Genomic DNA, 15,548 nt, shown 5'->3' with positions numbered 1-15,548 from the left:
TCTCTGACATACATATTGATGAGTCTCTCATGAAGTGTTATGGTCATGTAAAGGGTCGGCGCTTTATCATATTGTTTGATCCGGGCAGTATGCATGATGTGATTAGTGCCTCTCTTGTTGAGAGAGCCCGCCTAGAGGTTAGTCAAAAATCTCCTCTTGAGGTTTCTTGCTTCGCTCCTGGTATGGACTCTCTCATCACGAAACAATGCCTTGATGTGATGTTTACAGTTCAACAAGCTGCTTTCCGTAGGAAATTTCTTGTGTCTCCTCTTTCAGGATGTGATATGCTTTTGGGCATAAGATGGTTTCGTGAGCATAACCCACTCATTGATTGGGAGGCTAACACTCTCACATTGAATGCCAAAACTGACTCCTCCCTCATCATCGTGCTGAGAAGAGCTTGCATTCTTTGCCTCTCATCTCTCATGTGCAAGTAAAGGGTGAATTCGACGAGGAGCACAAGCGGCATTCATCTATGCTGCTCCAGTTTTCCAGAGCATTCATGCTCCAGCTAAGTATTCAAAATTTGTTTACCAAGTTTAACCATCTCTTTTTGCAGGATGATCTTTGTCTCCCACCCGAATGGCCGGAGGACCATCGCATCGAGCTTATGGAGGGGACCCAGCTTGTCAGTAAGACTCCCTATCGTTTGAATAAGACACAGGAGGAAGAGTTAGAGCGACAACTCACGGAGTTGGTGGCTAGAGGATTCATACGTCCTAGTGTAAATCCTTTTGCTGCTCCTATTTTATTTGTTCGCAAGAAGGATGGTTCGTCTCGTTTGTGTGTTGATTACAGGGCATTGAACAAGATGACCGTCAAGAACAAGTTTCTGATACCTCGCATTGAGTATATCCTAGATAGGCTCAATGGGGCAAAGGTTTTCAGCAAGGTCGATCTCAAGAGTGGATACCATCAGGTACGGGTATTCAAAGGCGACATCTTGAAGACCGCTTTTCGCACCGAGCGAGGACAATGGGAGTATATTGTTATGCCTTTTGGATTGACAGGTGTTGTGGGTACATTTAATCGTCTCATGGTAGGTCGTTTCGGCGATATAGTCGGTGTGTGTGTGCTCATCTTTTTGGATGATATTCTCATTTTTTTTGCATCGTGGGAACAACATGAAAGGGATGTCGAAAAGGTACTAACCCGTTTGGATGAGTGTCAGTTGTACATTGTAGCTAAGAAGTCTGAATTTTTTCTTACTGAAGTCACTTATCTGGGTTATATCATTTCTGCAGAAGGCGTAAGATCCCGGGAAGGTGGAACAGGTTCGTAATTGGGTTTTGCCCAAAACTGCATATGATATGCGTTCTTTTCTTGGGTTATGTCAAGCATATAGTTCGCACATAGAGAATTTTGCACGCATTGCTGCACCTATGACTGATGTTTTGAACTGATGTTTTGAAAGGGGTCAAGACTCGCCGTCAGCGCGTAGACTTGCCCGAGGCAGCCATTGAGGCTTTCGCAGCTCTCAAGGTTGCGGTGATAGAAGCACCGTGTTTTATCCTTGCCTCTTGGGATGATTCCTTTGAGGTATGGACGGTGCGACCAATGTCGCCATAGGCGCTGTGCTTCAGCAGCATGGTCGTCCTGTAGCTTTCCTTAGCTGGAAGCTCAATAGTGCGGAAAATAATTATTCAGTTTATGGTAGAGAGTTTACAGTATGCACAAATCATCAAGCCCTCAAGTGGCTCTATTCTATGCCTAGTGCACAATGGAGTGATCGCCAAGCATGGTGGTCAAAATTTTTTGAGCAATTTGGAGGTTTGATTGAGTATGTGCCTGGAAAAGCTAAGCCTGTTGCAGACGCGTTGAGTCGCAAAGGACAGGTTTTGGCTCTTGAGTCAAGATCCACATTTTCTATTGGACGTGTGTCTTTCGACAGCATGAAGAATCAGTATGCGGATTCCGAGTTTGGTAAGCATTGGTTGCAGGCTCTTGCTTCCCAAGGGCCAACCAACTATCTCATTCGTGATGGTTTGTTGTATTTTCATCAACGTTTATGTGTGTTGCCCTCTCTCAGGCCAACCATATTGCATGATGCACATGATTCTTTCACGGGTGGGCACAGGGGAATGAACACCACTTTGGAAAAAATAGAAAGATTCTTTTATTGGCCTAAAATGCGAAAGGATGTGTTTCGTTATCACTCAGTGCACTATATGTCGAAAGGTAAAAGCTCCTCGAAGTGAGCAGCAAGGCCTCTTGCTTCCGTTGCCTATTTCCGATGGACCTTTTCAAGATATTTCCATGGATTTTGTGACTAACCTTCCACCAAGTTTGCATTTAAGGAACACTCAATGTTTGACAATTGTCGATCGTTTCAACAAGTTTTGCATGTTGATTCCTTGTAAAGCCACAGTTACTGCACAAGATGTAGCACGGTTGTTCATTAAGCATTGGTACCCCCTCTGTGGCTTGCCAAAATCAATTGTTTCAGATAGGAATGTTAAGTTCACGTCCAATTTTTTGGCGCGCACTCTCTGAGAATTTTGGCACTAAGTTGAATTTTTCATCGGCTTTTCATCCATAATCAGATGGTCAGACAGAGATTTACAATCAATTGGCTTTTGATGTGTTAAAGTCATATGTGCATGATCAGCAGTCTCAGTGGGAGCTCTATCTCCCATTGGTTCAGGCTATTTTGAATAACTCTTTTTCTTCTGCCATTTGTCGAACTCCGTATGATGCAGCTTTTGGCCATCCGTTCCAGTAACGTTTGACTCGCTTGGTCAGACAAATGCCTGATGCCAATGCTGAAAGTTAGTCATTGGATGAGATCTCAGAGAGTGTGAAGCTTCGGCTAAGCAAGGCTCAGGAATCTTATTCACGACAGGCTAATAAGCATCGTTAGGATGTTTCGATCAAGGAAGGGGAGTGGGTGTATTTAAGAATCATGAAGCAACGTCTTAAGCAAGTTGGAAAGAAATGTCCCAAGTTGTCTTTTTGTATGTATGGTCCATTTCCAGTCATTAAAAAGATAAATGAGGTTTCAATTGCAGTTACCTAACTCATGGTCAATGCACAACGTTTTCCACGTTTCTTGGTTGAAAGTGTTTCAGGAAACACCTTCAACGGACATTTCTAAAGAAGAAGAACCGGAGATCATCGATGAAGCTGAAGTCATGGAGCCGGAGCAAGTGTTGTTGCATCAGTTTTGACATGGTTCGAAGAAGCAAGTGAGACAATACTTTTTAAAGTTCAAGGATCGAGGGACCCACGAAGCGGTGTGGGTTGACGAAGAGTTTTTCAAGGACTATCCAGAGTTGTTGGCAGACTACAACGAAGCTATTCAGCTAGGTACCAGTACCTCACTTTAAAAAGGAGGGGATGCCAAGTGACACATCCAACCCTATGTGTCCGTGGACAAGCTACTTCATAACAAGGGTTCCGTCAGTCAAGTCAGTCTAGATTAGCAAGTGTTCTGGCACTTTTTGTGAGTCTATTCGAAGACCGTGCATGCCCAGGCACTTGGTGTAGATGCATATCCTCTGGTTGCACACAACATGATCATAAGCATTCCCATCAGAATCCTTCAAGGGAATTTCCAGTGTATTTAATCTTTTTTTCCTATTTTTAGCATTTTTCACTTATTATTTTAAGTGACTTTTGTTGGGAACTGAGTAGGGCAAATCGGGTAAGATAAGATATAAGCAAACCAAGGCTAGCACTATTTGGCATAAGAGCAAGCAGAACACAGGCCACAGACAGCAGGTTCCCCCCCCTCTCTCTCAAGCAAGGGCATCTTCTCCCTTGGGGTGATTTCCTCTCAAGCAAGACCTCGCACATGCTAGCGTTTTCAGCAGAAGCCTCATCACCATAGGACCCCAGCACTTGGCGTTTTTCATGAAAGACATCATCACCACAGCCCCCAGCCTTGGCGTTTTTCAGCAAGACCAACATCGCCCCCTTTCCCTAGCGTTTTCAGCATCGCCATAGCATCAGAATTTCAGCGTTTTTGACAGCCTAAGACAGCGTTTTCAGCCAGCAGGATTCAGCCTAAACCAACGTTTTTGGTTTCAACAGATTTCAGCCCATTGGCGTTTTTGGACAATAGAGGAAGTGCATCAGTTTTCAGCCTTAGAGTCTGTCTCCTCATCCCCGTCGTCGACATCGACATAGCGTAGACTTGCATCAGTTCTCGTTCATCCACTTTGTACCAGTTTGTGCAATCAATAGTAGACCACTCTTGCCAACGAGTGGGACCATTGGAGAAGGGTTTTACGTCTCTGGTGTCGTATTCTCTTCTCTCTCTATCTCTCAGTCTCATACACTTTCACGCACAGTGTCCATTCACTTTGTTTGTGTCCATTGCACTCTCTCATTAAGAACGGAAGGCTCTCCCTTCCGTAAGAATAAAAGGAACCTTGAGCACAGATCGGAGTACTCATCTTGGGCAAAGTCCAAACATTCATTCCGCTGCACCTTACATTGGTATCAGAGCTTTGACAGTGTTCTGTATCACTCAAGGAAAGAACCACATAATTTTTTTTTGCTTGTTGCGGTCGCACGAACCCAAGTTCGCTTAGGCGTGTCGATTCCGAATCTTGTTTTGGAAGAGTGACAGGAATCTAGGAAAGAAGGGCTTGTCCAGCCTCCCCTTGTGCCTCTTTTCACTCATTGAGAGCGAACTGTGCACTTAGTGGCCGGCCAATCGACGTGAGGTGGGAAAAAGCAACCTTGGTGTGAGCGCAAGGCCGCCAAGGGGTGCGCCCGCGGAAAAGAGCAGAACTCGTGTGAAGAGAAGATCCTTTTCTAACACAAATTGCAAGCAAAAGAAGAACCTCAAGACCCTCAAGAACCCAAGAACCCAAGACCCACAAGAACCTAAGTTCCTTGTGAACTTAAGAACCCACAACTTCAGTGCGTGGTCATCACCCCAAGCGGAATGGATACCGGGCATGAGAATGATGGGCAGGAAAGTAGTGAAGAAGAATTTGAGCAACAGGGAGGTTTTCGTTACCCTCCCCCTACGCCATCCATGCCAGGAATTGCACCAAACCCCATGGAAGCTTTGGTTAAGTCGATGATGGACATGATGGCAAAGCAAGAGGCGACTTGCATTGCGGTGGAGCGTGACCGCCAAGACAAAGAAGATCGCGATCGCTTTGGCGGCCAAGGAACGAAAAGAAAAAAAAGCGGCAAGAAAGGCAGACTTGGAGCAAGCTCGCTTGGCGGCCGAAGAAAGAAAGGCTACTTTGGAGTTAGACCGTGAGGCCCAAAGAGAATAACACATGAACGACTTGGTACTACATGTCCTCACCTCGAAACCCGAACCGGCCAAAGAAGTTGGTGGTTCATCAAGTGGCGCAAGCCTAGAGTCGGACTCCAATAACCCCGTCACCGAGAAGTTGACGTTCAGTAAGTATGACGAGATGGACGCTAGTGTTATTCATTCTCGGTTGCATCAATTTAATGCTTATTTTGCGACACTAAGAAGATAGGAAATAGCGAGGTTTTGACGGCAGCTATGTACCTTGCCGGTGATGCCATCAATTGGTACCACGCATGGCAAGAGGCACAGCTAGCCGCACACCTAGAGAAAGCCGACGAAGATGCACCCCTTTCCTTCAATTGGGCCGACTTCCAAGACAAGCTCAAGGCGCGGTTTATGCCTCCTCAGTACCTAGCACGATTGAAAGAAGATTGGCTAGTATGGGTGGGCTCTGAGATTTGCTGTACTAACTGCTCCTCTGGCTTTCCCCTGGTTGGTGTAGAGAAATCTGTGATTTGTCTGTGAGACTGTCTTTCCCCTGATGTCCTCAGTGAGCTCTCCCTAAGTCTGCGCAGCTCTAGTAGGAACAATCCGAAACATCTCTGATCCTTGTTTCTCATGACTCTAGAAAAAGGTCCAAAACCTTCTCTGAACAAGCAGTGGAAGCGGCCGTGTATCTTATAGTACGTTGGGCAATGACTTGTGTAGTGCTTCTCTGTCTCTGGCTCTAAATTACATAGGTGACATATCCTAGCCTCTGCTAGCACCCCTTGAAATCGGCCAGTCTTGATCTGGAGCTGATGTGAGGATGCGCGTATCTGTCCAATAGCGCATCTTATCCCATGCGATAAGTGTGTATCCATGTATGCAGGCCTAGTCACAAAGCCGTTCTCCGTGAGTTGGAGAAGATGCTCTCTGTAGAAGGCCATCTTCGTGCCCCACTCTTGTGTTGGTTGTATCCATGTGCTCCTTGTATCTAGCTGAATCAGATCCTGGTGTATGAGTCTGGTGATCTTTGTTCGTGTGAGAGACATGGAGGGTGCATCCAAGGAGTATTGAAACAGAGGCAATTCTATCCATGTTAAAACCATGCGACTGAAACCATGTTGTCATCTGTCCATACCAACATGCTGTATCTCCTTGTAGAGCTAGTTGTCGGGATGACTCCAAGGCGAGCCGAGCGTATCTCTCCCTGGGGAGATCCCATAGACCATACATAAAGGATACTGATCTAGTCAATGCCTCCACCACCGGGGGGGGGGGGGGGGGGGGCTCGGATAATCTCATGCGGCACCGAGGCCTTAGCCCGAATCATCCGAGCGATCATAAGACCAGAGGCCTCTCCATACATCTCCATCCATTTGTGTTGCTAGATCTTCCATGGTGGTCTACTGAGGGTCCCCATACCTGAACTCCATAGAGCATAGCTGCAGTCACTAGAGCGTCAAAAAGCCAGAGCTTTGTTCGCGGTTCCTGAAACTGGACTTGCGAACACATCCTCTCCGGTCCTCCCAAAGCTGCATATGCTCTCGTCAGTCTAGTCTCTAATGCTCTCCTTAGTGAAAACACTGGCCCGCCGAAGACTACTCCAAGATAAGTATACCCATCTGTGTACTCCACAGTCTCCTGGCCATACGTAAATGTGGGCACTGACCTCCTGACCCATTGTGGTGTGGTGTTGAACACCATAACCTTGGTTTTCCCCAGGTTGACAGACAATCCACTATCACGAGCAAATGCATGCAAAGCATCCAAATGATGTTGCATCCCCTCTGGAGAGTCAGAAATCAGCACAATATCATCAGCATATAGTAAACAATGGAATCCATTTCCCTGCTAGCTGAGCCCCCCTGTCTCCCTGACGCTCTAGATAATCCGAAAACTCATCCACATACATCCCAAAAAGAGTCGGGGATAGGGGGCATCCTTGCTTTACTCCAATAGTGGAGAGGACCATGTTAGACATTCCCTCGCGCCCCATCACTGTCCTGTATAGAGCCAGAATCCCCCAAATCAGCTCTGTAGACACACCCATGTCCTGTAATCTGCGTATAAGTATGGCTCTCGGCACTGTGTCAAAAGATTTGCAGAAATCCACAAAGCTACAATAGATCCTCTTGCCATGGTGTCTACCCTCCTCAATAATAGCTGTGAGTGTCAGAATCTCGTCAAGAGTGGAGAAAACTCTCCTGAAACCTGCTTGCCCTGGTGCTCTTATGCCCTCTCGTTCTGCCCATCTACTCAGTTCCTGCTCAAGAATGGATGCATACATCCTAGCTAATGTGTGACCAACCATGATGGTGCGATAATTCCCGGGAATCATGGGATCTCCTGACTTGAAAATAGGCACAATCGTGGACATACTCCAAGTCTCAGGGAAGCCTTCATACATGGCTCGATTAAACATCATAGCCAGGAGCTCTGCAAGCATATCTCTGGAATGGATGAGTGCTCTGCTACCAGACCATCATGATCATGTGCTCTCCTTGTCTTCATCCTGTCAATAGCTTTCCTTACCCTCTTGGCAACAAAGAAAGAACATGTCTTCGAGCATGTCTCTAGTGGGTCCGGCAGAGTCCTGACTTATAAATAACTGATACAAATCCTGCTCTAGCTGGGATAGATATGCCCTTTTCTTTCGTCGCACTAGGCGGCGAAAGATAATCCATGACTGTCTATGCGTGGTAATGCCCATGAGCACTTCCCTCTGTAACTTGATCCTCATCTCTCTACACTCCTCATTATACCAATTGTTCTGGGGCATGTTCCCAGATTGTCTCTGTGTAGGCTGGCTGTGGGGGTATGCTTCTGATGCTGCATCATGGAGCGTCTCCATCAGTATCTGAGTGAGTTCATCTAGTGGCCGTTCTAGCTCCTGGGTGCATAGCTTCCTGTATATCTCATCCATATACACAGAGTCCGTCTCCCTCATGAAGGTATACCGGATGTGTGTGGGGACCTCTCCTAATGGAACTGTGCTGAATTGAAACGTCAGGGTGAGGGACAAGATAGCATGATCAATTGCTACTCCAACCGGCCTAGTGCCCACCATGAAATCTTGAAAGAATGGAATGAGACTTGGCTGGGCCATAACATAATCCATTGTGCTGGCACCATGTTGGTGTGGAAAGCAAGTAAAACCTCCAGCTGTCGAAAATCTTTGTAGGCTATTTAAAATGGCCAATTTATGTGCGGTTCCCATATCTATCAAGTATCTGCCATACTCAGTGTATTCCTCATCTTGTGATAATCTGGATAGGCCCATCTCTGTAACGTCCAGCTCCCTAAGCATTTCCGTGGAAGTATCATAAAAATTGTCTGGTGGTGGGCAATCCTAGCATTGAAATTCCCTAGTATGATAATGTCACCATCCTTAGAAAACTCCCATATGTCATTATAAGGGGGATTGTCCTCTAGATAATGCATATACTGATATACTCTAGGAAAGTAACAGATAGCAATGTAGAGGTATCTGCCCGTCTCTGCCCTGAGCCTCACCCACATGTACCTAGCATGCTCATCCTTGCGTGCTATATATATCAATGGTTGCAACTCCTCCCTGAATAGAACTGCCACTCCCCCTGAGCCCCGTCCTCGATGTTCCGATTTGGTCTCCTGTCTGCAGGCTGTTTCCCATCTATATCTGCTTAGCTGTGGCATGGATTGCCCAGGGACTTGATGCGTCTCAGAGTAGAAGATGATGTCTCTCCTTGTGAAGCTATCCTCAAGGGCCCCTACATCAAGACGAAGTGACCCGTTACAATTCCAGGTTACCATCTTTAGTATGGTCCCATAGGTCTCGCACCGTCATGCGGGACGTTGCTCCAATATCACCACATTTCCATCCTTGTAAAAAGCAATCTCCCCCTTTTCCCTTGCTGCTCTAATTTCCGGCATTACTTCTTGCATATGAGCAATTTGCAAGAGGTGAGGTCATCTCCAAGAAAGATGCCAGTCTTCTTTAGAGTAGATCTCTTCTTCAGGATGTCCTTCTTCGCTTCCATGGAGGGGAAGCAGAGAATGAGTGCCCTTTTCTTTGAGGTTTCTCCGTTGCTCCCGCTTTTCTTAGTGCCCACTCTCCAGGCCCTTGTATGCGTCTGCTTGTTGACCCCCACCAGAGTCATGAGATCTTTCACCTCTTCATCCACATTATCTTGGTCTCTGAGGCCACATATCCTTACGTGTAAGGCCTCCACACGTCTCCTTTGCCCCTCTTCTAGTGTCAAGTTGATGATGGTTGGTGTGGGGGTGGGGGTTATTTCCTTGCCTTTCTCTTTCTTGACAATCTCGATCCATTTTTCGGCCTTTGTTGCTTTTTGTTGGGTCTTTGTGATGCAATCTACCCACGAGGTTGTCATTTCTTTTTGTTGCTCCCCACCTTCTTTGATGGCCCACACTTGTTCCTTAATCGTGTTAAGCTCTTCAATTACTGAGGGTTGAAGCTCTTCCCCTTCGAGGACATTCTGCGATCGCACCTCTGCAAGGTCTTTCTTGAGTAGTGCGATTTCCTCATCTTGGGCCTTCATGCGATTCTCGAGTGTATGTATCGTGCTTTTGTGTGTTGCCACGCGTGAATCGAGTATGTTGATAGTACCTAGGAGGTGGCGGTTGATCATGCTGATGGACTCACTCAGCTCTTCTTTGCATTTTTGGATGGCATCCTCCACCGGGTCATCTTTGCAATCTTGCTTCCTCATGGTCGGAAGGCCGCCACAGGGCAGGGAGAGGGATACAGGAGTGGAAAAGAGAGGCAAAAGAGTGTGTGTGCGCGCTTCTCTCTCTCTCTCTCTCTCTCTCTCTCTCTCTCTCTCTACGCGGCTATGTTTTCTCTCTCTACGTGCGCAGTTTTTTTTCTCTTTTAACCCTCTTTCTCTCTCTACGCTCGCAAAATTTCTCTCTCTGCGCTTCTCACCTCTCTCTCTCTCTCTACGCTTGAAAAAAACCAGCTTTATCTTTTTGCCCTCTTTCTCTCTCTACGCAACATTTTCCTCTCTTTCTCTTTCTAGGCTTTTTGCTTCTCTCCCTACGCCTCTTTCTTTCCTTCCATTCTCTCTCTACGCTCGGACAACAGGGGGGGGGGGCGTGTCAGCAAGGGTAACGGGGCGGGAGCAGGGGTGCAGGGCAGCAAGGCAACAGAGCGGGAGTGGTAGCAGGGGGAGCAACACGGAGCAGCAGCGGGAGCAAGGGCGGCGGACAGCTTGAGGCGACAGGGGGTTTTGAGGGGGGAGGGTCGTGGGAACAGGGGCAGCAGAGCAGGACGCAGCAGGGGAGCGGGGGCAGGGACAGGCGCAGGGGCAGCGGGCACAGCAGCAGGGAACGGGGCCAGGAGAGAGAGAGAGAGAGAGAGAGAGAGAGAGAGAGAGAGAGAGAGAGAGAGAGATGAAATGAAATGAAATGTTATATTAACGTCTTCAAAAGGCCAAAGTGACCTATGAGACTAGAGAGTTACAATGCGGTGTATCTGATACAAAGTCAGATTAACAAAATAAATTAAACCAGGATAACAAAATATAAATACGGCGGGATCCTAAACTAAGCAATACAATGTGAAGACAATATGGGAGGGGAGTAGAGATCCATCTTCATCTGCACTGTGGACGATGAAAGAGTATGGCTCGAATCCTTTGCTGTAGCCTCCTTCGAAACTGTGTAGCTCCTCTTCACCGTCGGGGTCGTCTAGATCTCCCTAGCTCCAATGCTCGGTCTATGAGAATGCCAGTAGTGCGTGTAGAACTCTCCACTGTTGGCTGCTCCTCTGTCTATTCTTCTGGGTGTAGAATATCTAGTGTAAAGAAATCTGTGATCTGTCTTTGGGGTTGTCTCTCTTCAGCTCTCCTCAGTAAAGTTTCTCTATGCCTGTGTAACTCAAGTAGATATAGCCCAAGACATCTTTGATCCTCATAGCTCATGACCCTAGATAGAGGCCCAAAACCTTCTCTAAATAGACAATGAAAACGGCCTCGTATCTCATAGTACACTGTGCAATGACATATGTAATGTACTTCTGTCTCTGGCTCTAGATGGCATAAGCGGCATATCCTTCTATCTGCTGGTGTCCCTCTGAATCTGCCAGTCTCAATCTCGAGCTGATGTGAGGACGTGCGTATCTGGCCAATGGCACAACGCAAACCATGAGAAAGATGCGTGTCCATATAGCTAGGTCGAATCACAACATCCCCTGTGAGGTGGAGAAGATGCTCTCTATGGAAAGCCATCTTTGTGCCCAACTCCTGTAACGGCTCTATCCATGTCCTTCTCGTGTCCAGCTGGATCAGATCCTGACGAATAAGTCTATTAATCTCTACCCGTGTCAGAGACCTCAAGGGTGCCTGTAGAGAGTATTGAAAAGGAGGCAACCTATCCATGGTGAAACCATGTGTCTGAAACCATGATGCCATCTGTGCATACCAGCATGATGTATCCCGATTAAGAGCTAATTGTTTGGAGGACTCTATAGCCACCCTGGCATATCTGTCTCTGGTAGTATCCCACAGACTGTGTACAAAGGAGACTGATCTGGTAAGCGCCTCAATCTCCATAGGGGGGGCAATTAATTCCGCTCGAATGATATCCTGCGGTACGGAAGCCTTGGCTCTAATCAGCCGAGAGATCATAGATGCCAGGGGCTTCTCCATACGCCTCCAACCATCCTGGCCTATAGAAGGTCCCCAAACCTGCACCCCATATAACATAGTAGAGGCAACCAAAGTATCAAAGAGCCATAACTTTGTCCTAGGTTCCTGGAACTGAACCTGCAAACACATCCTCTCCATTCCTCCCAAAGCCGCACCAGCTCTAGTTAGTCTAGTCTCTGCTGCTCTTCTCAAAGAAAATCTCGGCCCAACAAAGACTACCCCGAGGTAAGTGTATGCATCTATATACTCCACAATCTCCTGACCATGTTTGAAAGTAGGTACTGATCTCCTGACCCATTGCGGTGTGGTGTTAAACACCATAACCTTGGTTTTATCTAGGTTTACACACAATCCACTATGCTCTGCAAAACTGCGTAGTGCATCCAAATGTGATTGCATACCTTCTGGTGAGTCAGATATCTGCACAATATCATCAGCATATAGCAACAATGGGATCCACGTCCCTGCCAGCTGGGCACCCTTGTCACCCTCTCTGTCAATGTAATCAGACACCTCATCAACATACATACCAAATAGAGTAGGAGACAATGCACAGCCCTGTTTCACTCCAATAATAGAGTGAACTAAATCAGATACCGCTTTCGGAGTCCGTACATGTACCACCACTGATCTGTACAAAGCCATAATCCTGCAAATCACCTCTATGGGCACCCCCATCTCCTGCAATCTGCGCATCAATCGAGCTCTTGGTACCATGTCAAAAGCTTTGCGAAAATCCACAAAGCTACAATAGATCCGTCTCCCATGTGCTCTGCCCTCCTCAATGATGGCCCTGAGTGTCAGAATATGATCAAGAGTGGAGAAACCGCTCCTAAAGCCGGCCTGACCCTTTGCTCGTACACCCTCGCCCTCCGCCCAATTACTCAAGTGTTGCTCCAGAATAGATGCATATTACTGTGCCAATGTAGAGAGAGAGAGAGAGAGAGAGAGAGAGAGAGAGAGAGAGAGAGAGAGAGAGAGAGAGAGAGAGAGAGAGAGAGAGAGAGAGAGAGAGAGAGAGAGAGATGAAATGTTATATTAAACGTCTGCAAATGACCTATGAGACCAAAAGTTACATCCCAATAAAATCTAATACTCTCTTTGGAAAATAGAAATTGAGTAGAAAATCTAAAATCTAGGTCTGTCATACATTGATGGGTAGGTGGGAAGGGTGATATAGTAAACATGGTGAACAAGGTAGGGGAGATGAGAGCCAGAGACTATATACATTAGTACATCAATACACAAGAGGAGTGGGGGAATAGGGGGTAGAGGCATCTCAAGAGATCAATCATTGGTCTCTTCGTAGAGTGTCAATGTCCTTCATGCTAAGAAGCCTGATAGGTTGTGCTCGATGTCGATCAATGACGATCCTGATCTGCTTGTGTATGCATCTTTGGTGACTCGAGGATCCTCGTAGCCTTGGGCGTCTAGGTCGTCCTAGCTGGACAGCGCTATCAACTGATGTCCCCTATCTAGCAGGTAGTGTCTCCTCTTTGTTGTGCTGTTGTTGAGCAGGGAGAATGTTATGGTGGTGATTGGGTTATGCCAAGACGAGGATGGTGCCGCCATCAGGAGGAACGAGAGGATCATGTCTTAGTTGGCGATGATTGCCCCTTCATGGTCATTTCTCGCGGATTCGGCGTAGGATGTGGGGAAGAGGTGATAGACGGGGCTCCGAAAGGGCAGAGAGAGAGAGAGCTCAGAGAATTTGGGGGGGGGGTGGGGGGTGGGGGGAGAACTGAAGGTTGTTGTTTTGTCTGCTTGATGCTTTTTGTCTCCTGGTGACCTTCTATAATCTATTGTGTGGTGCTGTCCATCCCGTAGGCTGCCCATAATGCTGTCTTCATAATAAAAGCCTGTTTTACCTTAATTGATCTGTGGCCCAATTTAACGCTGCAAGTAGGACCTTGCACGTCCAATTTGCTGCGCCGCGTGTGGGGGCACCTACTCTCCTGAACAATAGCGTTGTCTACACTTTCCCTCAATAATCTTACGACATATACATCCCTCGCTCTATGCAGACATCATTTCTCAGGTCAGCAAGAGCTCGTGGCATTGTTGGTGCTGATTGTGCTTGTTTATGGATCTTGTGAAAGGCTGGTTGTGCTCACATTTGGACTCACAATCTTCCCCAACATCGACCACCTTGACAGCTATTTGGACTGCGCTGCTGCATACTCTTTGCAGCCAGTGAGATACTGCAGGCGGCTCCTCCAGGGCAATGGAGAGGCGTAGACACTCTTTCCTCACAACATAGGCGAGATCTTTAGTGATATCTAGTTTAGTTTGGATAATGGCTGCACCTTCACATAGGCTGTTTACTAGCATAGGTAGACAGCTCATTGTATTCACTGTTTCAGTCTCATAGGTCACATTGCCCTTTTGGGACATTGGTTTTTCTCTCTCTATGAATGTTTCTGCAGACTTAAAAAATTGTTGAGCTGTTTCAACCAACACCCAAGGAGAATACCACTGAATGTCTTTAATCTTTGTCATTCTAATGCTCTCTTTCTTGCATCTGGTTTCTGATGTGACATTTGGTGTGGACAGAGATTTATAGCGCAGGCTGTAAGCATTCGTGCAATTGAACCAGAGAAATACATTATAGTGAATAGTGCAACAAATGAGGTGATTGAGGAGGTGGAAGAGAGCAAAGCTTTCTTTGAGGTGATATTTTTGTTAAATGAGCTTTCATATGCCTTGTATGTAAGTGTGTCAAAGCTTTGCCTCTAGGATGGAAGTTCTTGTTCTTGCTTTATTTAAGAGATTTGGCTCTTCCATGTTTCTTCCCAGAAAATGTGATTCATAGAACCTGCAATGGAATTTTTGTGATCAGGTTTATGAAGGAGCTGTGTACATTCATCAGGGAAAGACTTATCTTGTCAAGACTCTAGACCTTGGAGCAAAGGTGGCTGTCTGTCAAGCAGCTGATGTCAAGTATTATACTAAGACCAGAGACTTTACGGATGTGCATGTAATTGGTGGAGAACTTGTAAGTGCTGTATCTCAACTTCTCTCCTGGTGTTCGCTGACTTGCCCTTCTCTCTTTCGCCTTTGCTTTGCGCTTGCATTCTTCTTCTTTTCTGCCTCAATTTTGATGTGCATTACATTCCGCTGCCTTAGGCTGCTTGGGGCTTCCTTAACCAAGGGGTCTACTTATTCAGCTAAGGGCAGCTTTCAGCAGTTTTGAGCTTTCATCCCATCCGCTCACCTGTGGCATGGACTGCCCAGGAGCCTGATGTGTCTCATAATAGAAAATGATGTCCCTCCCAGTGAAACTATCCTCAAAGGCACCTACATCAAGGCGTAGAGATCCATTACAATTCCAGGCGGCCACCTTTAATTTAGTCCCACAGGTCCCGCACCGTCATGTGGAGCGTCAAGAGAGAGAGAGAGAAATGAAATGAAATGATATATTAACGTCTTCAAAAGGCCAAAATGACCTATGAGACCAAGCTGTTACAACATAGTGAATCTGATACCATGTCCGGCATAAAAAAGAACTGAAACAAAAAATACAACTACTACAAACTGGGACTGTATGGATGAGAGAGAGAGAGAGAGAGAGAGAGAGAGAGAGAGAGAGAGAGAGAGAGGGAGAGAGAGAGAGAGAGAGAGAGAGAGAGAGAGAGACGGCACGACGGAATTCCATGCCCAGATGCATTGGCCCAAAGACTAGCGCCCCTTGC

At 46.7% G+C, this 15,548-nt stretch overlaps 1 protein-coding gene across 1 annotated transcript in view; it reads left to right on the top strand.

Moving 5' to 3' along the window:
* The window catches only part of LOC147437958 (UBQ, helicase-c and DEAD-like helicase domain-containing protein), a 136,426-nt gene that overhangs the window by 81,245 nt on the left and 39,633 nt on the right, over positions 1–15,548 (top strand). Inside the window, exons 20-21 of the mRNA XM_086487349.1 lie at positions 14,410–14,526; positions 14,696–14,851. Coding sequence (XP_086343475.1) covers positions 14,410–14,526; positions 14,696–14,851 — 273 coding nt within the window. The remainder of the gene's footprint in view (positions 1–14,409; positions 14,527–14,695; positions 14,852–15,548) is intronic.

Source organism: Adiantum capillus-veneris, chromosome 17 (assembly GCF_014529385.1).
Source record: "Adiantum capillus-veneris isolate H3 chromosome 17, ASM1452938v2, whole genome shotgun sequence".
Taxonomy (NCBI): domain Eukaryota; kingdom Viridiplantae; phylum Streptophyta; class Polypodiopsida; order Polypodiales; family Pteridaceae; genus Adiantum; species Adiantum capillus-veneris.
Note: the sequence above shows the minus strand (reverse complement) of the source record. Positions and strands in the feature narration are given on the sequence as shown.